The 23,801-nt window shown below is 42.8% G+C and overlaps 2 protein-coding genes across 6 annotated transcripts in view; one reads left to right on the top strand and one right to left on the bottom strand.

The window, feature by feature from the left end:
- The window catches only part of GALK2 (galactokinase 2), a 45,597-nt gene extending 30,280 nt beyond the window's left edge, over positions 1 to 15,317 (top strand). For both annotated transcript variants that reach the window (XM_034434685.3, XM_034434688.3), the window contains 3 exons: positions 2,141 to 2,351; positions 10,199 to 10,400; positions 14,870 to 15,317. In XM_034434685.3, coding sequence (XP_034290576.2) covers positions 2,141 to 2,351; positions 10,199 to 10,400; positions 14,870 to 15,077 — 621 coding nt within the window. In that variant the 3' untranslated portion in view covers positions 15,078 to 15,317. The remainder of the gene's footprint in view (positions 1 to 2,140; positions 2,352 to 10,198; positions 10,401 to 14,869) is intronic.
- Positions 15,318 to 15,393: 76 nt separating this feature from the next.
- The window catches only part of FAM227B (family with sequence similarity 227 member B), an 85,987-nt gene continuing 77,579 nt past the window's right edge, over positions 15,394 to 23,801 (bottom strand). For all 4 annotated transcript variants that reach the window (XM_087877747.1, XM_087877749.1, XM_087877748.1 and 1 more), the window contains exons 13-16: positions 19,673 to 19,751; positions 18,896 to 18,970; positions 17,207 to 17,276; positions 15,394 to 15,583 (exon numbers count right to left, since the gene is read on the bottom strand). In XM_087877747.1, coding sequence (XP_087733873.1) covers positions 15,521 to 15,583; positions 17,207 to 17,276; positions 18,896 to 18,970; positions 19,673 to 19,751 — 287 coding nt within the window. In that variant the 3' untranslated portion in view covers positions 15,394 to 15,520. The remainder of the gene's footprint in view (positions 15,584 to 17,206; positions 17,277 to 18,895; positions 18,971 to 19,672; positions 19,752 to 23,801) is intronic.

The following is a 23,801-nucleotide window of genomic DNA, read 5'->3' as shown; positions in this document are numbered from 1 at the left end:
GGAAGTCTTAAGCATCAGGGATCTCCACTCTGCCTGGCCCGCTAATAGGGCCAAGAAAATGTCCAAACTATTTCACCGGTCTCCGTTGCAATTTTCTCATGCGCGAGATAGGAAAATCCCTAATGATGCTTTCCTTCGGCTTGTTAATGTGAGTAGGAAATGATGCCCCGAAGGAATTCAGTCCATGTATATTTTGTTGCCCTTAAAATCCATCACTCTGAAAGGGCTGCATGAGAAGAATTGAGCCCAGATGAAATCACATTCAGGGGTATCACTGAATTCCCCCCCCCAAAAATTCAAAACCTTCGGTAGATTAGATGGCCTTTCAAACGATGAGAGAATTTACTGAAGGAAAGTCTATTAACATTCATCTAGAACAGGGGTCTGCAGCCTTTAACACTCAAAGAGCCATTCGGACCTGTTTCCCACAGAAAAGAAAACACCGGGAGCCACAAAACCCTCCCTCTGCCTGACTATTTCTTGAGCGGCCACAAAACTAGCCTATGTAGTTGAATTAAACGTTCTGTTTTCTTCTGAAACTTTTCTTTTCTTGGATTTATCCATGGTTGGCCTACTGGGGATTTGAAATGCTCAATAAATCGTGTGCCGGCGGGTGTCACACATTGGCAGTTATGATGCATATTTTGAGTGACAGGGAGCTGCAGCAGAGGGGTGAAAGAGCCACATGCGGCTCCAGAGCCGCAGGTTGCTGACCCCTGATCTAGACAGCCACAGAAAATGGCTTGGGTATCTCTGAAGGATAAATAAGAGGGAAATGTTAGCTTAGTTTTATATTGAAGCTTTCATGCAGTATTTGAGATGCCATTTTTTAAAAATAGGACTCTTGGATTATCTAAACTAAACCTTGGTTACGTTTTATTTTTTTTACGCTATCTGTACAATTTTTCAAAATCCCCAAATGTAAAGGAACCGAGAGCTTTCCTCCCCCTCTCCATCTCTCTCATCCTATTTTGTCTAACAAAACCTTTGCTGCCAATGTCGCATGACAGTCCGTTCTTGATCCCTTTAATGCAGTGGTGAAATGTAAAATTTGTTACTACCGGTTCTGTGGGCGTGGCTTGGTGGGGAGGGTAATGTGACTGGGTGGGCGTGGCCAACTTTTTTTTTATATATATATATATACTTTTATATATATATATATATACTTTTAAAAGCATTTTTTCTACCACCTCTTCGGCCGAAGAGGTGGTAGAAAAAAGGCTTTTAAAAGGCTCTGAGGATCCCAGCTAAGCTGCGCGATCAACAGAGGCTTTTTTTTTTTTTTCTTTTAAAAGCATTTTTTTTGGCTGAAGAGGTTGTAGAAAGATAGGGTTGCCAGGTGTCCACTATTTGAGCGGACAGTCCGCTTTTTTCACATTATGTTCACTATTTTTTTTCACAAAATAATGGACATTTTTTTTATTCAAAAGCTTTATGATGAAATGGTACGTAATCTAAAGCTGTACAGTCTAAGAGAATAAGGATAGGAGAATCGGGTTTTTTTGTTTTTTTTCATAAGTTAGAATGAGACAAAGATCGAATATCCATTGAACTCGATTCCCCGAAAAAATTAATGATGAGATAAAAATAAAAATATATTATAAAATTATGTACAGTTCACATTTTTAAAATGTATTGTAGCTTGTGTCGACTGACCTAAAATGGCATGTTAAAATGTTTGTAAGTAAATATATAATTTAATTGTAAATTTTTTTAAAATTTTTTTTACTACTTAACACACACACACACACCGCTTATCCGCTATTTTTTGGAAGCAGACCTGGCAACCCTATGAAAGAATGCTTTTAAAAGTAAAAAAAAACCCTCTGATGATCGCATGGCTCAGCTGGGTATGGGGGGGGGCAGGGATTTTTGCTACCGGTTCTCCGAACCACCCGCCGCCATCGCTACCGGATTGGGCGATCCGATCCGAACCGGGAGCATTTCACCCTGGATTGATGTTCTTCTAAGTGTTTTCTTTTCAAGAAAAGAACCCGATTTCTATGTTGGTAAAGATAAATTTTAACACGAAAGAAACTAAGGTTTCTAATAAGCTCTCTTTAAGAAATGTTTGGGTTAACTTCTTTCCGTTCCCTAGTTTTGCATCCAAAGATCTTACTTGTTACTTTGCTTGTTTCAGCTTTTAGCCAAATCCAGGGGCCTAGACTGGAGAGCGGTGGCAAAACTCCAAGACGTGCAAACGAAGCTGAAGCTAAGCTTGGAGGAAATGCTGGCTGTGGTCGAAGAGGCGTTTCACCCTGAGCCTTACAGCCTAGAGGAAATTGGGGAAAACCTGGGAATTAACCCCACAGAGCTACGCGCTCAGATCCTGAGCCAGAACACACAGGATGGTAAGTAGCATGCCAGTTTGGTGATGCCAGAAGCAATTTAGCATTTCTGTCTGTGCCGGGGACTTTAAATCATCAACGTTGAAAAGGGCCTGGGGGAAAAGAAATGTTACGGGCATTGCAATCAACTGTGATTTGACTCCAAGGGAACCAGATTAAGTGGACCTAGAGATGACATTATTATTATTTTTATTTTGTAACTAGGACAGCTGTCAGTTACACATGGGTTTCTGGCTTTCAGATGAAGTGAGTTGTGGATGTGCTTGTTGTAAAGTATGCCGTACAACCATGCTTTAGAAGGACACCCCCCCCCCCCAAATGATTAGTGCGACACTCTGACATCCTGAAAGAAAGTGAATTGAGTTTTGGTGTTCTGATCTAGGCTTCCCAAGAGCACGAAGCAGACTCCTTGTCCCGACAAAAAAACCCTTTTTATTAAGTTACTGTGAATTCCTCTCATTCACATCCAGCAAAGTCTTTCAAGGGAGAAAGACCTTATCTAGCTTATCACAGACCTTATCTGGCTTGGAGAGCTGCCAGGCCGATATCTTCAAAACTTGGCAAGGAGTCTCTGAGAGTCACAAACCAATTAGGCGAACTAATTGTCTCCTGCAAACTCCACTCTCCTTTCGCTCCTCTATTCCCTAGGGAAGAGGCCATTCACCGTCTACCTGTAGCTTTACTCCTGAGTCGACCCTTGTTCCTTAGCTGTTCCCTTCTCCTGGCAGCTCTGCTCATGCGCACACTGGGAACAGGCTCCAGCTGTTCATCTGCCCCACTGATGTCCGACTCTGAAGGCAGCTGACGACTGTCAGATGGCCCTGGCCCCCATTCTGCCTCCGACGCGGAGCCCTCATCAGAGTCTTCCCCAGACTCCAGGACTGGCCCATGTTCCTCCCCAATCTCCTCACTGTCTGAGTCTGCCACCAGTTCCGCTGGCGGGCCACAACATTTGGGTTCAGAGATCTGATTCAGATGGCTACCCAGCCATGCCAAGGGGAAGGTGTAAAAGATGTTCTTTTATGCAACCTGTAGCAATTCTTACCTGTAAGATTTTACCATGTAGAGATTCATCAGCTAGTCTGCAGCCTGGTGTTTTTCTACTTCTTGTACGCATCACTAGGAAGCCATTGGTGGATGCAGCTCCCCAGCCTGTGAGAAACCCAGACAGAAAGAGAGAGAGCAGCCAACTTCCATTACAGTCTAAGCCAGAGGTCTCCAACCTTGACAACTTTAAGACTTGTGGACTTCAACTCCCAAGCTTTGCTGGCTGAGGAATTCTGGGAGTTGAAGTCCACAAGTCTTAAAGTTGCCAAGGTTGGAGACCTCTGGTCTAAGCAACCTGAATGGTGGTTCATTTTACGTCCATGAAAATCACCCAACATAAAACTAGATTTCAATATATCCTACTATCTAATGGTTCTGATGCAACAAGAACGGAAGAATCATTACATCAAGCCCCCTCTCCCCCCCCAATTCCTCAACTTGCATTACACAATCGTTCTAATAGGGCAGAAAGTTTGGTCCTGGCATTTGAACAGAGCAATTCAAACCCAGCATGTTCGTTGGGTGAAGTTATCTGAATTCTCTTCTTTGAAAATCACATCGACGCCCTTTTGATCTTGATAGTTTTTTCTTTAGGATCATTTCTGATTTGGGAAAGGAACTCAATTCTCTTGTAACAGCTTGCCTGCCAACCCTAACTGTTGCTGCCCATGATTATAATCAGCCAGCAACATAGACATCACAGCTCAGATTATATCTTCCTTTTCCACTTCAGTGCAAAAAGAAAAGAAAACAAAGTTGTTATTTTTGAGAAGGATCCAGTTTTTGAATGGCGAGATACCATTTTCTTACAATACAGCAGAGGTGGGTTTCAGCAGGTTCTGACCAGTTCTGGAGAACTGGTAGCGGAAATTTTGAGTAGTTCGGAGAACCGGTAGTAAAAATTCTGACTGGTCCCACCCCCATCTATTCTCTGATCGGGAGGAAAGGGGGATTTTGAAGTAACCTTCCCCTGGAGTGGGGTGGGAATGGAGATTTTACAGTATCTTTCCCCTGCCACGCCCACCAAGCCATGCCACGCCTACCAAGCCACACCACAGAAACCGGTAGTAAAAAAAATTGAAACCCACCATTGTAATACAGCTGTATTGAGCCTTGACTCATGATTACAAGTCACAGGTATTCACAGAAATAGTACCAGCCTCCTCTACACTTGAGGGGCCGAAAGGTTGGGGACCCCTGCCGTAGAAGAACGTTCAGACCTCGTGTCATCCTAGGATTCAGGATGTAGACATCAATGTCTCCTGACGGTAAGAATAGCTCAATGCCATTACAAAAGGAATGATGGTTTCTCCTTTACTGGATGGAGTCAAGCACCGTCTGGGAAGCTATCTTGGGAGATGTTTTATTTAAACATTCCTGCACTGACCACAGGAATGTACTCGGCGACCTCAGTAGCCTTCTCCCAACCTATGATTGTGTGGTCATTGGCTTTTGTTATTTTTCTACTTGTAAAAGACACCAGATGGATGGTGGGCACCAGCATTTGCCGTCTCTTGGCAATAGAGCGTTGTTGAAGCCACAGGGAGCGAAGCCAACGGAGACAAAAGGGAAGAGCTGTTTAAGGACATTTGGTGGGCTGATTCTCATTAATTGAAGGAAGTGATACGTTAGTGACATGTTGACTATCCTTTTTTCCAGATTTGTTCCAGAAGAGTAGAGAGCTGTAGACTCCCAATTATTTTGTCTCTGCTTTTTCTCCCCACCCCTCCTTTTCTCTTACACACCAAGACTCGATGAAATATTTTCCCAAAGCCCATGGGAAAAGTTATTCCATCTAGCGTTTGCAGATGTTAAGTCAAGTAGAATCTCTCTTAACATATGGTGTGACTGCGATTTTGTTTGATAAGACTGTGGGGGGGGGAGAGAAAGGGGGGTCCCGGAGCAATCATGTTGTTTTCTTTGGCACGAGAGAAATCTTGGTTAGTTGCAAAGAAGAAAAATTAAAAAAATGAATATATCTCTATATAAAGAGCCTAATGTTTGCATAACCCCAAGGCTTGGGTTTGCAATCCTCAAATACTATGAATGTGCACTTCTGCCTCTCTTCTTTGCTATTTTTTTTTTCCCCTCAGTGTATTTATATATAGTTGCAGAACGTCTTCAAAACGTCCAACGTGACCTTTGTAGGGCTCTTCTAAAATATTCCAGTGTTTTAGTTTTTGGCAGTTGTGCCTCGTACTTAAAACACTCTGGATCAAAAGATGGCTCGCTGTTTGACCATTGAGTTCGCTGATTTACGACCACTTTTGTGCCAACATTTCCAAAACTGTTTATATTTCAAAATTTCTAACACAAATAATTATTACAAAAAGAAAAAAAGAAAAAAGCAACACGATCATCTCAAGCCCATTAAACAGTCCACGTAGGACCGATCGGCATAAATTCTGTGAAAAGGATTTTATAAGACCGACGGTCTTAAGCACTCCCGAGACTGGTGACTGATATAGGATTTCTGAAGACAAATTATATCTGATGTATTTATATTTAAGAGTTGTATATCAAGAGAGAGATAACTCTCAGGATATATCTGGTAGGTTAGAAGGTTGTCGCTTGAGTATGGCATGAGTCTGTTCCATTAGGTGTAAACAAATAAAGGATTGAGCTCAACAAAGTTTTGCTGTGTCATCATGGACATTTTGGCCTGACAGGAATATCTTTTATATATTTCTTTTCATTTTCTGTAGTCTTATTTTTTTTCCCCATTTCTATTTCTTTTCTGCTCTATTTTTTCTATTATTTTTTTAAGTGTGTACTTTTTCATCTTTTATTTGTAATTTTTCATAAAAATACTATTAAAAAAAGAAGAAGAAGAAAGCTGAGAGTGGAATTATTCTCATAATTTTCTGAAATTCAGAGTCAGGAGCAACTTCTGGATGGAGGGAAAAAGAAATGGAATTCCTCCACTACAAGCTGCACTTGAATTTGCTTTCTTCAAGCAAAATTCTTGAAACTTTATAAAATCGTTCTATTTAGCGAAACGCCCCCTAATTTTGAAAGGAGGTAAAGGGGGTGGAAGGAGGGGGAAAGCATTTCATCGTTTCAGAGAAGCCTCCCATTTCAGAGGGGAAAATGTTTTTAAAAGGAACGGAAGTATTCAGGTCTTTAAAACTTACCGTATTTTTTGGACTATACAATGTACCGGACTATAAGATGCACCTATCTTTTTTGGTGAGGAAAACAAGAAAAAGAAATAAGCCTCACCTCTGCCTCCCAGCAATTTTGCCACATGACAGCAAACAGTCTGCTTTACTTTCAGTTTCGTTTTCAGCGTCGCTTGATTAGCACAAGGAAAAAAAAATCTGCTCTAGCAATTTACCTCCTTGCAGCAAGCAGCAGAGGCCCATGCAAAACAGCTGAGAGCAAAACAGCTGAGAGTCGGGAGGGAGATCCAATCAACTTGTGCTAATTAGGCTGTGCTGAAGCTGAAATAAGCTGTTTCTTCTTGCTGCTTGCTGCAAAGAGGTAAATTGCTGGGAGGCAGAGGCCAAAGGGTGAGAGCCAGTGGGTGGGCAGGGCTACATTCGGTGTATAAGACGCACCTAAATATTCACCCCCTTTTAGGGGGGGGGAAAGGTGAGTCTTATTACAGTAAATGGAAGGCAAAAAGATGACTATGTATTTACTCATTGCATAAACAGCTTCAGTTGCCAAAGAGAATTTAGACAATATATAGTACATCAAAATATAAAAACAAGGTAAAAGAAGCAACAACCCCTCTCCAACCAGCCTCTGTTTTTAACGTGCCCCATACTGGGTAAGGAAAATCCCATAAATGCATAGGGATCCATATCACAATTATCCAGATAGAACCACAAAGCCCATGGGTTCTGTTTCTCTAGTATGGCAAGAGCCAGTTTGGTGTGGTGGTGAAGGCACCAGGCTAGAAACAGGGAGATTGTGAGTTCATCCCTTCTTAGGGACAAAGGCAGCTGGCTGACCCTGGACCTGATCTCCTCTCTGAGCCCCAGGAAAGAGGCAATGGCAAACCACTTCTGGAAGGTTTTACTTTACAGATTAACTGAGTTGGAAGGGACCTTGAAGGTCATCCAGTCCAACCCCCCACTCAAGCAGGAGACCCTACACCATTTCTGACAAATGGCAGTCCAATCTTTTCTTGAAAGTCTCAAGTGATGAAGCTCCCACAACTTCCAAAGGCAACTTCTGTTCCATAGGTTGATTGCTCTCACTGTCAGAAAATTCCTCCTTATTTCTAGGTTGAATCTCTCCTTGATCAGTTTCCATCCATTGTTCCTTGTCTGGCCTTCAGGTGCTTTGGAAGGTCTATGGAGATTCTTAATCATTCAGGTCGTGGTTGCCCTAAAGATGCTTTTCCAAAAGGCAATGGGACTTTCTTAGTTTTTTTTTCCCTTGAAAAACATATCGCTTCTCATCCGAGAAATGTCCTCAAGACCCAAGAAAATCCAAAAAGAAAGTTCAAAACCCGAGAGAGTCTAGTTGCCCTTTGGAAAAGCCCATTTGGGACACTCCTCAAAGGCCTTCTCATAAATAAAGGGAACGCAGGAAAGATCTGCTTGCAACCTTGGTGCTTCAAGCGATCCACCTTTTTAAGAAAAGCAGGCAAACACCTTTATTTTGTTACGAGCGGTGAGGATTTCAGTGGCTGTTCCACTCCCCGAATCCATCATCTGTCGACGTTTTGGGCTTTCTCCAGCAAGCGGTCCAGCAGAAGAAACAGATCTCTTGAATACCGTGATTTCATTCCTGACTTGCTTTAGTTGGCCAGCAGTGGCTTCCAAGGAAGAGAGTCTAAGCAAACAACAATCCAACCCTGGTTTCTTTCACTGGAGATGTAATCACTGAAAAGATTACACTAGATTATGGTTGTTTGCATTAGAAGTTTTTTTTTTTAAATTCTTCCTTTTAAAAAAATCTTTCCTAAGAAAAAGGGAAAAGGCCGTGCTGGATTAGAGTTAGAGCAGGGATGTCAAACTCAGGGCCCGGGGGCTGTATCCGGCCTGCGTGGTACGGGGCCACCCTGGAAATAGCCAAGGACCGGCCAGTGGTGCTTCTGCCAGCAAAAACACCTCCTGACCTCCGTTTTCAGCTGCCACAGCTCCCTGCAACCATCTGCCAATGAAAACGGAGCTCGGGAGGGTCCTTCCAAGCTCCGTTTTCACTGGCAGAGGGTTCCAGGAGGCTGTGGCAGCCGAAAACAGAGTTTGGGAACAGTGGGTGGGATTCACTTACCTTCCCTACCGGTTCGCGAATGTGAGCGCACATGCCTCGTCTGCACATGTACACGGCCTTCTGTGCGTGCACAGTGCTTGTGCATTACGTCCGGGCGAGTGGGTGGAACCTCCCGCAGTCGCCGCTACAGATTCGCTCGAACTGGAGAGAACCGGCTGAATCCCACCACTGCTTGGGAGCCTGTTTTCACTGGCAGAGCGCTCGGGCCACCACAGGCACGCCCGACAGGAGTGACGTCGAGTTGGCCCCGCCGACCCCGGCCCACCAAGGTCAAACACAACCCTGATGCGGCCCTCAATGAAACCGAGTTTGACACCCCTGAGTTAAAGCAATCACACAGGCAGGGTGCAGTAGTAGTTGCCTTCTGCAGCCTGACCCAATGTTATGGAGGGCTTGCCTTGCCTTCTCAGGCTCTGGCTGGCAAGCAGGAACGAAGAGAGGATTCCAGCTGCCAACGCATAACGTGATGAGCCTGCGAGAACCCACAAAGTGCCCTAAGGTAATCTGGCCGGCGGAGCTTTGCTTTACCGAAGGGTGGTCTTTGAATCAATCACAGCCTTTGGCAAAGCCTTTGCCTCCAAATCGAAACCAGACGTCTTTTTTTGAGTTTTTTATTTTTAATTTTTTTTTCTACTTTTGGGTTACTACTGTTCAAGGGTGATTTACAAGAGAGCGTGAGCGATGGCAAACTCTCACGCAACTTCGGATACGTCCAAAACCGAAAGGCGTTATTTCAAAAGGCCCTCAGGTGATATTTCTGAAACAAAAAGAAAAGGGGGGGGAGGGGAGAGGGCCCATCCTGAAGATAGAAGTTGCCCGGGGAGCCTTGTGTTTTCTCGGCTCTCCTCTAGGAAGGCTTCAGCCGTAACCCACGCCGTGCAAAAAAAGAGCAGAATTCATCAGCTGGAGGACAAAATGTACTCGATGAGTTTGGTAGGCTGGGAATTGGGCAAGTTCTATCCATTGTTCAGTGGTCCCTCCCCAGAGAGCAATTTTGATCAGCATTTTTTATTTTGGTAGGGAAAACAAAACAAAACACAATATTTGTGTGAGGTTTAATCGTATTCCAGAAGCATGATGCCTTCAGGCATTTGTCTTAAGGGGGTCCATTGTTAGGAAGCAGAGCTGCGTTTCATAGCAAGCCAAGTAACATTGGCACCTTGGAGAAGTTGCTGGGCTCCTCCTGAGTGCTGTTGCTTCCTCCTCTTCTTCCCACAGCCCCATCTTGCTGGGCAGGGGGAGGGGAGCCTGAGTGGCGTAGGGAGCTAATGCCTCCTACTAAGGCAGCATTTAACATCCAGCTGCCTGCAATTACTGCGAGTTCAATTCTCACCAGGCTCAAGGTCGACTCAGCCTTCCATCCTTTCTAAGGTGGGTAAAATGAGGACCCGGTTTGTGGGGGCAATAAGCTGACTTTGTATAAAATATACAAAAGGATGAAGGTTATTGCTTAACGCATTGTAAGCCGCCCTGAGTCTCCGGAGAAGGGCGGAATATTAAAAAAAATTAAAAAAAAATTCTGCACCCTATACCAATAATGCTCCACTTTTAACCAGCTTTTTTATTTTCTGCAGTGACTACCTTCAAATTATACCAACGTGCTAAGCATGTGTACGCGGAAGCTGCCAGAGTTTTGGAATTCAAGAAAATCTGCGCGGAAGCACCTGACGATGCGATCTCATTGCTGGGAGATTTAATGAATCAGAGCCATGCCAGTTGCAGAGACTTGTACGAATGCAGCTGCCCTGAACTAGATCAGCTGGTGGAGATCTGTCTGTAAGTTTGCACCGCCGCGGAAAGTATTTGGGTTGGATTGCAGAGAAAACACGACAGCGTTACGCCGTTGTTTAACTAAATTAAAACATTTAAAAAGGGGGTATGTGTGGAAATGAAAAGAATGTATTGGTGTCTTATTATCTGATGCGCCAAGAAAGCATTCGTTTGATCAGGTCATTTCAAACAGATGCTTTCGGCATCGTAAGTTCCAAGCAGTGGGGCTGGGTGCACCCTTATCAGGTCCAACAAAATGGTCAGAATTAACTCATTCGGAATAGTTTGTTCAGTCGTCATCTCATTTTGAAGGGAACAAGTTTCCTTTCTCTGTCACTTGCTACCTGATCCAGGTGATGCTGGGAAATTCTGCACGCCAAGATTGGCTTCTGTCAGTAAGGCTCTGATCCTCAGGCAAAGAAAAGCCTTTTTCAGAGGCGCTGGAAATGGATTTTCTGAGATCTATTTGAAGATGTTAAGGACTGAATCTGTGACTTTCCTTGTAGGATACATACTGAGCTATGTTTTTTTTTCCTAAGAACTGCCTATACATTTATTGCATTTGATGTCCCAACTAGATTCTTTTATTTTTATGTATATGAAGAGCTGTGGTGGTGCAGTGGTTAGAATGCAGTGTTGCAGGCTAATTCTGCCCACTGCCAGGAGTTTGAACCTGACCAGCTCAAGGTTGACTCAGCTTCCCATCCTTCTAAGGTTGGAAAAATGAGGACCCAAATTGTTGGGGGCAATATGTTGATTCTGTAAATGACTTAGAAGAGCTGTCAAGCACCCTGAAGTTATATAGAACACACTCATCTCTCTCTCTGTGTGTCTATCTGTCTATATAACTCTATCTAAGTCTCTCTCTATATGTGTATGTGTGTATACATATATAGTTTTGTTTTCTGAGGTTTTCACAGGTGTTTGTATGTAGGTCTTTGGTTATTCGGGTTTTCTCCCGTATAAAATTGGAAGTGTCTTGGCGACGTTTTGACAAAGTCTAATTCGTCATCTTCAGGCTGGTATTTTCGGCTTCGTGCTTCTAGGAGCAATGTTTGAAAACCCGAATAACTAAAGACCTACATATATAGTTTTATACACACACACATATATACGTATACACCCATATGTATACTTACATATGTGTGTATATACACACACACAGATATACACATATGCATATATATATACACACACATACATGCATGCATGCAAGATGTAATCCCATTCACTTTCATGACTCGTCCAAAGAATAAATCCCTTAATCTTTCAATATCTTTTTCAAAAGGTTTTTACACAGCATTTGTACAATCCATTACCAACTCCCAGGAATAGTGAGTAGGGTTTTCTGTGCAGCGTTTCCCACAATGCAAAGAGAAAGAAAGAAAGAAAGAGAGGAAGAAACCTGGCGAGTAGTTTCCATTCATAACAAAAACACCACAGACCCAACAGCATCTGCAGACCGGCTGATTCCAACAGCAAAAGCCTCCTAATGTTTCCTGTTTTGCTGCATTTAAGCCAGTTGATAACAACTGTTTGAGCTAATATAGGTTGACTCAGGCCCTCTCCAAAGAATCTAAATGATTTCAGCATGGTTGCAGAGCGGAGCTGTCATGCCGTAAATGCTTGGCAGGAAACGCCGGTGGTTTGGTGAGCTAAGTAGCTAAGTGACGGTTATTACCTCTTTTTAGGAGGTGTTGTAAAAGTCTGAGGCCCTCGGATGTTCCAAGCTCGAAGTGCTGGCATAGCTGGTGGGGGAAATCATTACTTCAGCATCTCCACGATGGAGCATCGCGGAGCTTCAAGCTCTCCCGTTTCAGACCATGTATGGGCTCGAAGCAAGTCGCCAAGCAGTTCTTATGACATGGCACCCAGGGAATATAGGTTTTGCCCCAGCAATTCCAATTAAACAGTACAAGAAAAACGATAGCTTAGGCATTCAAGCCACAGATGAATGTGTTTGCAGAGCCATTGTGGTACAAACGCTGGAGCAACATGAGAAAGACTTAACCTTGGGCCATTATAGTACGCTGTACTCTCTGGTGGATTGGTTGACTGGTGGAATGTTTTGGCAAGTGAGTTTATACAGTCAATTTAAATGGAAACCTTTTGTTAAGAAATAAAATCCACATGCTTTAGGGTTCTTGAGCCAAATGATCGCAAAATTGTAGATGACCAGACTGAGCCTGAGGGAGAGGTCAAACATGTCATCAGTCTTGAATCCCTTCATGCCCACAAGAGATTTAAGTCCAGCCCATCTTGAATCCCGTTAACTCTTATCTACCACCAGTTTTCTCTGATCCTTAAAATAGTTCTGATTCTTGTAGAGAGCTTTAGCGTACAATAAAACTACCATATTTTTCGGAGTATAAAACGCACCTACCTTTTTTGGGGAGGAAAACAAGAAAAAAAAAATCTGCCTCTGTCTCCCAGCAATTTGCCTCCTTGCAGCAAACAGCCCGTTTCAATTTCAGCTTCATCCCAGCCTGATTAGCATAAACAGCTGGTTGTCAGTTGGATTGGCCTCCCGAAGATCAGCTGTTTCAGGCTGCAGGGATTGTCATAGCCTATTGCTGCCTCCGTGTGCCCTATTTTCGTGGAACGGCAGTGGGCGGGGCTACATTCAGTGTATAAGACACACCCAAATTTTCACCCTCTTTTATGGGGGAGAAAGTGCGTCTTATAGTCCGAAAAATACGGTATATTCAATTGACCCCTGATTTCCTGTGCTTGAAAAATGTGTCTGTAAGCTGTATAGTCACCTTCAGCAAGATGAGAGGCATACTAGATAGATAGATAGATAGATAGATAGATAGATAGATAGATAGATAGATAGGGAGGGAGGGAGGGAGGCAGGCAGGCAGGCAGGCAGGCAGGCAGCAGGCAGGCAGGCACAGAGTTTGCTATGGTGAACAATATCATTGCTTATTGCAGTGGGCTCAAGGCACAGAGGGGCTGTTATTTTTAGGAAACTCTTTTTTCACAGGTGCTTTCACTGGGTAGCCCAAGTCTCTAGAGAGAACTACAAGAGTTTTGAAAATAACAATTGCAAGTTACCTGCCTTTTTTCTTCTGTCTTGCCCAATATCTAAAGAGCTTCTGTGGAGATCAAAGGCATCTGGCCAAGAGCTGGAATTGTTACAGGAGCATTGCAGGAAAGCTAAGGTTTTCCCTCAGGCTTCACTTTTTGTTCGAATCTCTCTTCCTAGCTTCTCCCCTTTTGTGGGCTTGCCCCCAAAATCCCCAGGGAAGAGAGAAGGTGTTTTGGTTTTCCCATCTCAAGATGACCCGCTGATTCCCTTCTAGGCTTTTGAGATACAGGAGCCTCCCAGTTGGTTTGGTTGGCAATTCCTGTTTTCTCCGGAAACCATTCCATACAGGAAGGGCCCCACGTGGGTCCTTTGTGGAGGGGAAATTCTGAAGGGATTTGCAACTTTTAGGTTAGCTCCAAGATTTAAAAAAAATAAATAAAAATGAAGCAATACAGCAACTAAGTGAAATACCGAGATGAAAATATGGAGTTAAAGGTTTCATTCGAAGAAGAGTGATTCCAGTTTTGGCCTTTGTAAGGGAAAACCATGACAGACAAAAGTCAACATATGCCTAAAATGCCTCAGATTCTTCTGAGCTTCCCAATGAAACCTGGCTGAGGAGATTTATGACAGGAACTACACTGCATCCAACCGACTGCTTGTTCTTCATTTTATTCTGAACTTACACAGGGGTTCGGGAGAACCTCTAGCTAAGATTCTGTGCAGTTCGGAGAACCCCCAAATTCCACTCCTGGCTGGCCCCTCCCACCCCACCTTGCCCCTCCCAGGAGTCCCCTCGCAGCTCGTTTTAGATGCAGGTAAGTGCAGGCACGCGCGGAGGCTCAGGGAGGGTGAAAAACTGGCCTACCGGAAGTTCGGGAAGGCTAGAAACGGGCCCGTTTCTGGCCTCCAGAGGGCCTCCGGAGCCAAGGGAGGCTGTTTTCACCTCCGGAGCCCGGGGAGGGCAACCCCCCACGGCCTTGGTGCAGGAGGCCAACTAGGTCATGCCCACCATGGTCATGCCCACCCAGCAACCAGGCAGAGAACCCCTTGCTAAAATTTTTGAAGCCCACCCCTGCTTCAGGGCATAGGTAAAATGTTATCCTACTATTTGGTTTTGTATTCGCTAGTCTTAGAGGCTTAGTGATATTATATAGACATCAAGACTGGCAGACACAGATGACCTTAAACTATGAAGTTCATAGTAAATCCGTAGTTCAGATTAGATTACACCAGGCAGTTTAACGTGTCAGCTGTTTGCAACCTTCCAGCCACCTGACTTTTAGCTGCCTATTGTGGTTGTCTTGTTTCCTTTTGAAAACTAGAAGGAATCTAACCCGCTTCTGCCCAGCATTTGCCAGTAGGCTCCCTGCATGCACAACACGTTCTCCCTTGATTTATGGCTTTAAAAATCTGCTTTATTTATTTATTTATGTTCTTCTAGGCAGTTTGGAGCAGTTGGCTCACGCCTGACTGGGGCAGGATGGGGTGGCTGCACTGTGTCAATGGTTCCTGTGGACAAAATGGAAAGATTCCTAGCAAATGTGAAGGAGGCTTATTACAGAAATGATGGCCAAAGGTTAGCCCTGGAAGAAAACAACCTCTTTGCTACCAATCCTGGCGGAGGAGCTATAATTGTCCTTGAAGCCTGAAGGACGCCTCATTTTGTATGCCACAGTAAACAATTCATTTTGCTGTTTTTTATTACATTATAACGGACAATAGCAATAGCTATTATTAAGATGGGTTTCCAAACTCCCCCCCCTCTCAAAAGCGCTATTAATCTTTCTAATGTATTTTTTTTTTCCTTTCTTAAAATATGCTTCCAACATAATCATCCAAAATTATGATTTCTGTCTGGACTTTACAATATAAAACACGATTTGCCAAAATATATTGGTTAAAATTATTGAAATGAACCAGATTGGAATTAAAGGGGGTGGGTGGGGGTGGAGAAAAGAAGCCCAATGACTCTCTCTCGTTCTTTATTGATTCGAAAGTCAGAAGCCTAAACTTCATACCAAAAGTTGAGTACGCTTAATTTTGGCGGAAGAAAAAAAAAGTCCCATCAACATTCACAGCACGTATCTTGATGTCAGGCATCTTTGGCTCCTGATTCTGATGAACAAGACCCATGATGGTGTATCTTGGCATTTGCCTATTCAAAAGAAACACCAGGAATGATATTTGGGTGGGATTTTGCGTGTTGTGATGCTGTAACCCCTTCCCTTCTCCCCCCACCACCATTCCCCTGAGTCATACAAAGATAATTAGGGGCCTGGAAACTTAAACATACAAAGAATGGTTGCAGGAATTAGATATGTCTAGTTCAGGGTCTGCAACCTTAAACACTCAAAGAGCCATTTGGACCCGTTTCCCACAGAAAAGAAAACACTGGGAGCCACAAAACCTGAGTGGGCGTGGCCAACTCAATGTCACTCACTTCCATCAGTCATATGAATCTCCCCTAGCCACGCCTACCCAGCAGGTCATTAGGGCAGAGAACCAGTTGTTAAAAAACACTGGGAACCACAAAACCCTTTTGACATCTCTCTCCCTTCCTCCCTCTCTCCCCCCTCTCTCCCTCTCTCTCCCTCTCTCTCTGTATCTTTGTCTCTCCCCCATCTCTCTTTATTTGCCCCGGCCTCTTCTCCATCCCCGCCACTGCCCTTATCTTCTCAGGCCAGGCGAGGAGTGACTGAGAGGGGAGGATGAGGGGAGGCAGCCAGTGGTGGGATCACCTGACAGGGAGCCACAGCAGAGGGCCCAAAGAGCTGCATGCGGCTCCAGAGCCGCAGGTTGCTGACACCCAGTCTAGTTTAATGAAGAGAAGGACTAGGTGATGCCATGATAGCAATGTTCCAATATTTTGAGGGGCTACCAACAAAGAAGGAGTGTGTTTGTCAGTCTATTCTCCCAAATACCTGAAGGTAGAACAAGAAGCAATGAATGGAAACTAATCAAGGAGAGGACCAACCTAGACATAAGGAGAAATTTCCTGACAGTGAAATGTCTTCGCCTTCAGAAGTTGTGAATGCTCCATCACTGGAGGTTTTTAAGAAGGGACTGTAGACAGCCATTGGTCTGAAATGGTATAGAATCTCCTGCTTAAGTAAGGGGTTGGACTAGAAGACCTCCAAGCTCCCTCCCAACTTCTTTATTCTATTATTCAGAAGTTGCAGGGAAACTTCAACACAATGGAACGCACCCAACATTCTAACTCAGTGCCCAGGGTCCCATCTCCAGATGTTAGTTTTTATTTAAAGGGAGAATAAAATCCAGCTAGATCCTGGAGTGAGAAGAAGCAGCAAGATGTTTCTGTCACATCTAACCTCAAAATTTTCTGGGGAGTGGGATGAGGAAGAGGAAGGTTTTCCTCCAGAAACAACCCTGCAGATGTAGTTTGGGACGAACAGGTTTTGAACCCAAGGAAGAAGCTATTTTCCACCATGCTTAATCTCCTTCAGTTCTACTACAACCATATGTCAAATAGTGCTGTATCCTTCATAAGCAAATCAAGATTTTTGAGAGGCCCTCAGTGGGTTTTACTTTTTACAAGATAAACAGAGACTTCTGTTCAACTTCATTCCGTGATCTGTTATTGAATAAGGACCCAAACCTACTTCAACATACAATTAACATTATACAAAGCTACATGGGTTTATTTTTGCCAATTAAAAGGAATAAAAACTATGTATGCACTCCAGCGCATTCTCCATTTCGTAAGTAGGCGGCAATGTGTATTTAACCACAGAAGATAGTGACATAAAAACTGAATTACCATTCGGAGGAGAAACTCTTCGATTTTTACCCTTTTTTCAGTAGGTTTCGTGGTGATGTCTTCTAGCATCCTAGGCAAAAAAATACAGAGCACAGCAAGTTACAAGAAACTCCCTCCCTTTTTTTGTTTACTCCTGCCCCTGTGCAGCTTCTACCACATTTGTCCCAATGTGGACAAGTCAAAGTGACATTTCATTAAATTTCTAGCCGGCTGGGCGAAGTGTTGCAAACCCATAGCCTTTTCACCACGTTCACTGTGTCCCAGATACATGCCTGTCTTCATACGCAGGATTTCTTTGAAGGCTTAATATCAAATAAAAGCAGTCTCTCGCTCATAAACAATGTTTAATGTGGGGATAAAAATAAAATGGATTCACCATCATCCGAAGTAAAGCATCCAGTTAGGATCATATCCATTTTTTTTTAAAAAAACTACATTTTTGAAAAAGGAATGAGTGAAAGCAGTGTTGTTCTCAACTCTCTTAGCAATTTTAAGATGTCTGAACTTGAACAGCTAACATTCTGGGAGTTGAATTTCACACTTCTTAACATCGGTGAGGTCTAGAACCACTGGCTTAGAGAAGTCGGTACACGAAGATTTGCACCAGTGATGGGTTTCAATTTTTTTTATTACTGGTTCTTTAGGTGTGTCATGGCTTGGTGGGCGTGGCAGGGGAAGGATACTATAAAATCTCCATTCCCTCCCCACTCCAGGGGAAGGTTACTGCAAAATCTCCATTTCCTCCAGATCAGCTGGGACTCGGGAGGCAGAGAATACATAGGGGTGGGGCCACTCAGAGGTGGTATTTACCGGTTCTCCGAACTACTCAAAATTTCCGCTACCGGTTCTCCAGAACTGGTCAGAACCTGCTGAAACCCACCTCTGATTTGCACCCTGTATCTCTTTGACTGCCATTCCACTGGCTGTTTCTGAGGAAAACCCCGTGGCCCAGCTGACAATAGCTCCTCCTGTCCCCAAAACTCTCTTATGTGGTCATGCCACTCGTGGTCTCTCGGCCTGACTGGTAAGGTTCTTGGCCCCGATGTTGATCCCAGGCCCACGAAACTGTAATCTTAGTTAGTTAATTATAAACATATAAATAAATGTTTAGCCTTTGTTTTAAATCACAAACCATCTGAAGTGGTCTGGCAGAGACATTGTTGGTATATAACAATAGTCTAAATCAGCGGTTCTCAAACATTTTGGATTCAGGATTGCTTCATGTTCTTAAAAATGACTGAGGACCCCTGAGCTTTGATTTTCTGTGGTTGATATCTATTGCCGTGTACTCTTTTAGAAATTCAAACTAAAAAAAAATATTAAAATATATGTTTTGAGTTTGTGGATCCCGTAAAAAGGGCTTGGGGATCCCCAGAGGCCCCTAGACCACAGGCCTGGTCTAAATAAATGATCCTTGGAGAAATTAAATGTATTGGGGATTACGAACAAGGAAAGAATGTGAAATTCTCAAGTCCTTAGTTCATTTTTTTTCAGTCCGCTTCTAAAGGTATCCTAAGTTTTCTTCTGCAACATCTTTGCATTTTTCAAACATGACTAACTTTAGTTGATAAATAACCACCAGATGTCATACATTTTGAAGGACAGGATGATTTTCTCCCCCCCAAAGGATTTTCAATTTTAAAGGAGTCTGAATATTTATTTAAAAAAAAAATAGTTTGAAAAACAAACCTTCTGAACTTCCTGTCAGCTTTTTCTCTCTTTTCTTGTAACACCAGCAATTCTGCACAACACTTGTGTTCAAAACTAGAAAGGAAAACTCATCATGTGATATACTGGAAATGTAGAGAGGAATGAACTTTTTTTTTTTTTTTAATGATACTAATTTTTCTCCCAACGGACTTTCCTGTTAGAGGAGCAAACGATACAAAACACATCATCGTACAAATTTGGAAGATCAGCATTCTGCAAATCATTTCTTCCCAGGGTGAGCCAGAAAGAGTGACATTAACAGCTTTCTCCGGAGGACGGTCGGCTCAGAGTATTGCATTAGACATCTGTTAGACATTATTCAAAAATGAAGGGCAGTTGCCAAGGGTGACCAAAGTTACCTGGCTGTCTGGAAGCTTTTTTTTTTTTTTGGTTCAAGTTTACTGTTCCTCCAGAATGCAACAGGCACAGATTACCTGATCTAGATTTTGTGAATTTCCCCCTTTTAAAATCTCACCGCGCTTTTAAAATGCAGAAAAGCAGACGGTCGTAATACACAGAGTTGATCTGATTTGGAAAGCATCGTGCCCGCTCTTTTGCAAGTCCCAGAGAAGCTGCAGTATCACAACATGTGTACGCATTAGTTTAGGAATGAGAAGGAAAAAAAAAGGGGGGGGGGGAAGCAGACAACAGAGAGTAGAAGGTAGTAAGGTGGTAAGGCAGTGCAAAATCAAGATAGGGTGAATCTAATAAATTTGTCCCGTGCCCTCGATTTGAAATCTCCAGGTCAATACGTACTTAGCAAAATTATTCAGCAGTTTCCTCGAAGTCTTTTTACTGTCCTGAATGACATCCATATAAGTTGGAGAAAGGGGTGTGCTGATTATTCTGGTCAAGGGAAAACTTGTATTATTTTCACCTCCTGCAAATGAACAATGACCTGGGACAACCGATGTACATGGGCCTTTTCTATCTGGCAATAGTCTGCTCATGAAGGACAGGGGCATCTTTGGCACCAAGTCCGGGAGACATCCTAAGACGAACAGGTTTGCAAGACTAATGGCGCATTGATTCGAAGACCAAACCCTTGTACGGGGTAGTCCTCGAATTACGACCACAATTGAGCCCAGCATTTCCATTGCTAAACGAGAGGTTTGTTAAGTGAGTTTTGCTCCGTTTTACTCACTTTCTTGCCACGCTGGATAAGTGAATCACTGCAGCTGTTAAGCGATTTATATGGTTGTTAAGTGAATCCGGCTTCCCTTGCTCGTTAGAAAGTCGCAAAAGGGGATCACATGACCTCGGGACACGGCAAGCGTCCTATGGGCCAGTTGCCGAGGGTCTGGATTTCGATCACGTGACCACAGGGATGCTGCAACGGCCTTAAGTGTGGGAAATGGTCGTAAGTCACTTTTTTCAGTGCTGTCGTAACTTGGAATGGTCACTAAATAAAACAATTGTAAGTCAAGGACTACCTTTAAAGTGATACTCCCTTTTTCCAAAGAGGAGCAGCATCCTGATGGGAACAGAGGACAATCACTCTTTGAATTCTGTCTCCTTCCTTTTGCTTCTGTAAGAGTGAGTATCTAATAGTCACAATGATTCATCTCTTGATGTTTCTGCGGCACTAAGATAAATAATTTAGGTTTGAAGAATAAATTGAAGGTTAATGTGGATGATTCAGGCCCACTTTATATGGTCGGTACCACGTGCCGGAAGATAATATAGGCATCAAAAGTTTTGCATTAGCTGCAGTTACTACTAGAATGTACCGTATTTTTGGGAGTATAAGACGCTCCAGACTATAAGACGGACCTACTTTCCTTTGGAGAGGAAAACAAGAAAAAGAAATCTGCCTCTCAGCAATTTTGCCTCGTTGCAGCAAACAGCCTGCTTTACTTTCATTTTCGTTTTCAGCATAGCTTGATTAGCACAAGAAAAAAAAAATCTGCTCCCAGCAATTTACCTCCTTGCAGCAAGCAGCAGAGGCCCGCTCAAAACAGCTGAGAGCAAAACAGCTGAGAGTCGGGAGGCCGATCCAAATAACTTGTGCTAATTAGGCTGCGCTGAAGCTGAAACAAGCTGTTTCTTCTTGCTGCTTGCTGCAAGGAGGTAAACTTCTGGGAGGCAAAGGCCAAAGGGTGGGGGCCAGTGGGTGGGCTGGGCTACATTCAGTGTATAAGACACACCTAAATTTTCACCCCCTTTTAGGGGGGAAAAAGATGTGTCTTATACTCCGAAAAACATGGTATCTTTAATTGAATCATGGCATTGTAAAACTGTAATAAAGTGTTCTGACTCAACCGTTAACATAGTAGCAAAAAGCTTTGGAGGAAAAATCTAGAATGAAGGATAAATTTATTGGAAGTGCAATTTATTAACTATATTAACAATGTCTTTTTTCCTAATAGATTACCTTTTTCTGTACAAATGTCACTCCTGGCAACAAATATTTAAGATGGATCTTTAAAATAGCTCTTAGGAGCTCACAAAGAGTATGTGGTTCCTTTTGTTTAGGGGAAAAAAATTGACTTTCTATTCCTTTTTAAATAGATGCTTTTTGTTTCTGGACCCTGCATTTTTTTTAAAAAAAACCTGCAGTATTTTTCTTATACATTTTGATAGCTCATTAAAGAAACAAATAAAAAACTCCAAACAGTAGGTTCCAAACATTTTTAAAAGGGCACTTTCACATGCAACGTTTTAGGAATCTAAATGACAGGCAACGGCATAGATCACTCAGACCAAATTCCTCTTCCTCAGGAAGAAGCACATTGACCCACCAGTCACTTTCCTGCCCGTAGACAATCCTTGATTGATTGATTGATTGATTTTATATGCTGCCATCTCACTCTGAAAAGCGACTGGCTGGCTTTCAATTAAAATTATTCTCCCAGGAATAAGTGAAACTCTTTTTAATCTACAAAAAGAGCCTTCCCAGGAATGGAACTCTGCCCAGAAATTAATTGCATTCTAATTTGCAGTTCAACCTGACTTCTGACCAAGGCTGCCACCTTCTCAGTATGGAATCCTAGTTTGTTCACTCCTACCTAATTCCCCATTGATTCTAGCTCTTTAGGACTGTCTTTGGTGCCAGTGAATGATGGGCGTCATTGATGCCCAAACTCTGCATGGTTTTCCCTTTATGTTTTCATGCAAAGCTATTTAAAAGGATAGGAAACCAAATAGCCAGGTAATTATTTTCCCATTTCAGGACTGCCTGCCTTTTGTTGGGAAAGTCAAGACCTTTGGCTGTTCCTGGAGAGCAACAGATATGGCCAGCTAACTCAATTCAGGTCCTTTTGTGAAGAGGGCAGTAAAAAAATGGTACCTTGGATAGCTCCAAGTGCTCCCCTCTCAGGACAACAGCAGGAAGTTGTAGCCATTTTCCAACTTCCACCAAAGCCAAGTTGATTGAGGGATCTTCCAGGGTCAGATTTGGGAAGAAATACCCTGAATGTCTAAGGGACTCGGTGGCTCAGCGGCTAAGACGCTGAGCTTGTTGATCGAAAGGTCGGCAGCTCAGCGGTTTGAATCCCTAGTGCTGCGTAATGGGGTAAGCTCCCATTCCTTGTCCGAGCTTCTGCCAACCTAGCAGTTGCAAAGCAGGTAAAAAATGCAAGTAGAAAAATAGGGACCACCTTTGGTGGAAAAATAACAGCGCTCCGTGCGCCTTTGGCATTTAGTCATGCTGGCCACATGACCACGGAGACGTCTTTGGACAGCGCTGGCTCTTCAGCTTTGAAACGGAGATGAGCACTGCCCCCTAGAGTTGGGAATGACTAGCACACATGTGCGAAGGGAACCTTTACCTAACCCTGAATGTCAAAGTATTGGTCTATCGTTCAGGTGACTCTAACAGGGACTTCTATAATCTTTTGAAAGGGAGGTAATAATAAATGCCGCCAGAAATATCAGTGAGTGGTGTACCATTCTCCTGTATGAGCTAAACATTGCAGAAAGGTAACCTGTTCAATAGTCCTGAATGTCACCCTGTAGCTCTATCCCAAAATATAAAGGGCTGACCGAAAATCAAGGCTGGGAAAGTTCCTCAATCACCTTACTTGAAGAAGAAAGCTGACTTTCTCTTTTCAACATTCCTATATATATATATATATATATATATATATATATATATATATATATATATATATATATATATATTAACAAGTTAATTGCCTCATGCATTCCTATTGACTGTCTCATGCAATTCTTTCAATCTAACACAGAGTCTCTTCAACAAATCTTGTTGAAAGATAGCAATAGTACCTGAGCATGAAGACCAACTTAAGACCAGATTGTTGGAGCAATATGCTGACTCTGTAAATCGCTTAAGAAGGATGCAAAGTACTATGAAGCAGTCTATAAGTGCTTTTGCTATATGAAGGGATTAAAAATCATAGACCTCTCCAGAAATAAAACTCACTGTTTTGACTTTTTTTTTTTTAAAGGTAGAAACGATTGTTCTGCATTATTCCTTCTGCTCCAAAGTAGGTGATATCAAGTCTTCAGTTTTCTGAGTAAAGTTACCAAATTTCCTACCAGTTTATGATCAAGAAAGGCATCTAACTCAAATGGATTTTTTTTTTTAATATGGAAGGGTTTATTTTCCCATCGGTCTTACATTCCAAACCACTGCATTTCTCGAGGGTCTAACTTAAACACAGCAGATTCCTGAATATATTTTATTAGGGTGATGTAATGTTTGAAATGATAGCTGTTTGTAGCATTGCAATGTTGGAAGATCCACTAGGTTACTGGTTTTCTTATGATTCACTGTGTTTTTTTCTTTTAATCTTTGCTGAATCAATACAGCTTTTTAAAAAACATGATGGAAGCCCTGATTATCAATTGCTCTGATATTTCTTATGTTCAAGGTCTAATTTGGACAAGTTCTTATGTAAATTACTTATTCCTTCATATTAGA

Source organism: Pantherophis guttatus, chromosome 13 (genome assembly GCF_059756535.1).
Source record: "Pantherophis guttatus breed Tessera chromosome 13, ASM5975653v1, whole genome shotgun sequence".
NCBI lineage: Eukaryota > Metazoa > Chordata > Lepidosauria > Squamata > Colubridae > Pantherophis > Pantherophis guttatus.
The sequence above is the reverse complement of the archived record's forward strand: the minus strand, read 5'-3'. Positions and strand labels throughout refer to the sequence as shown.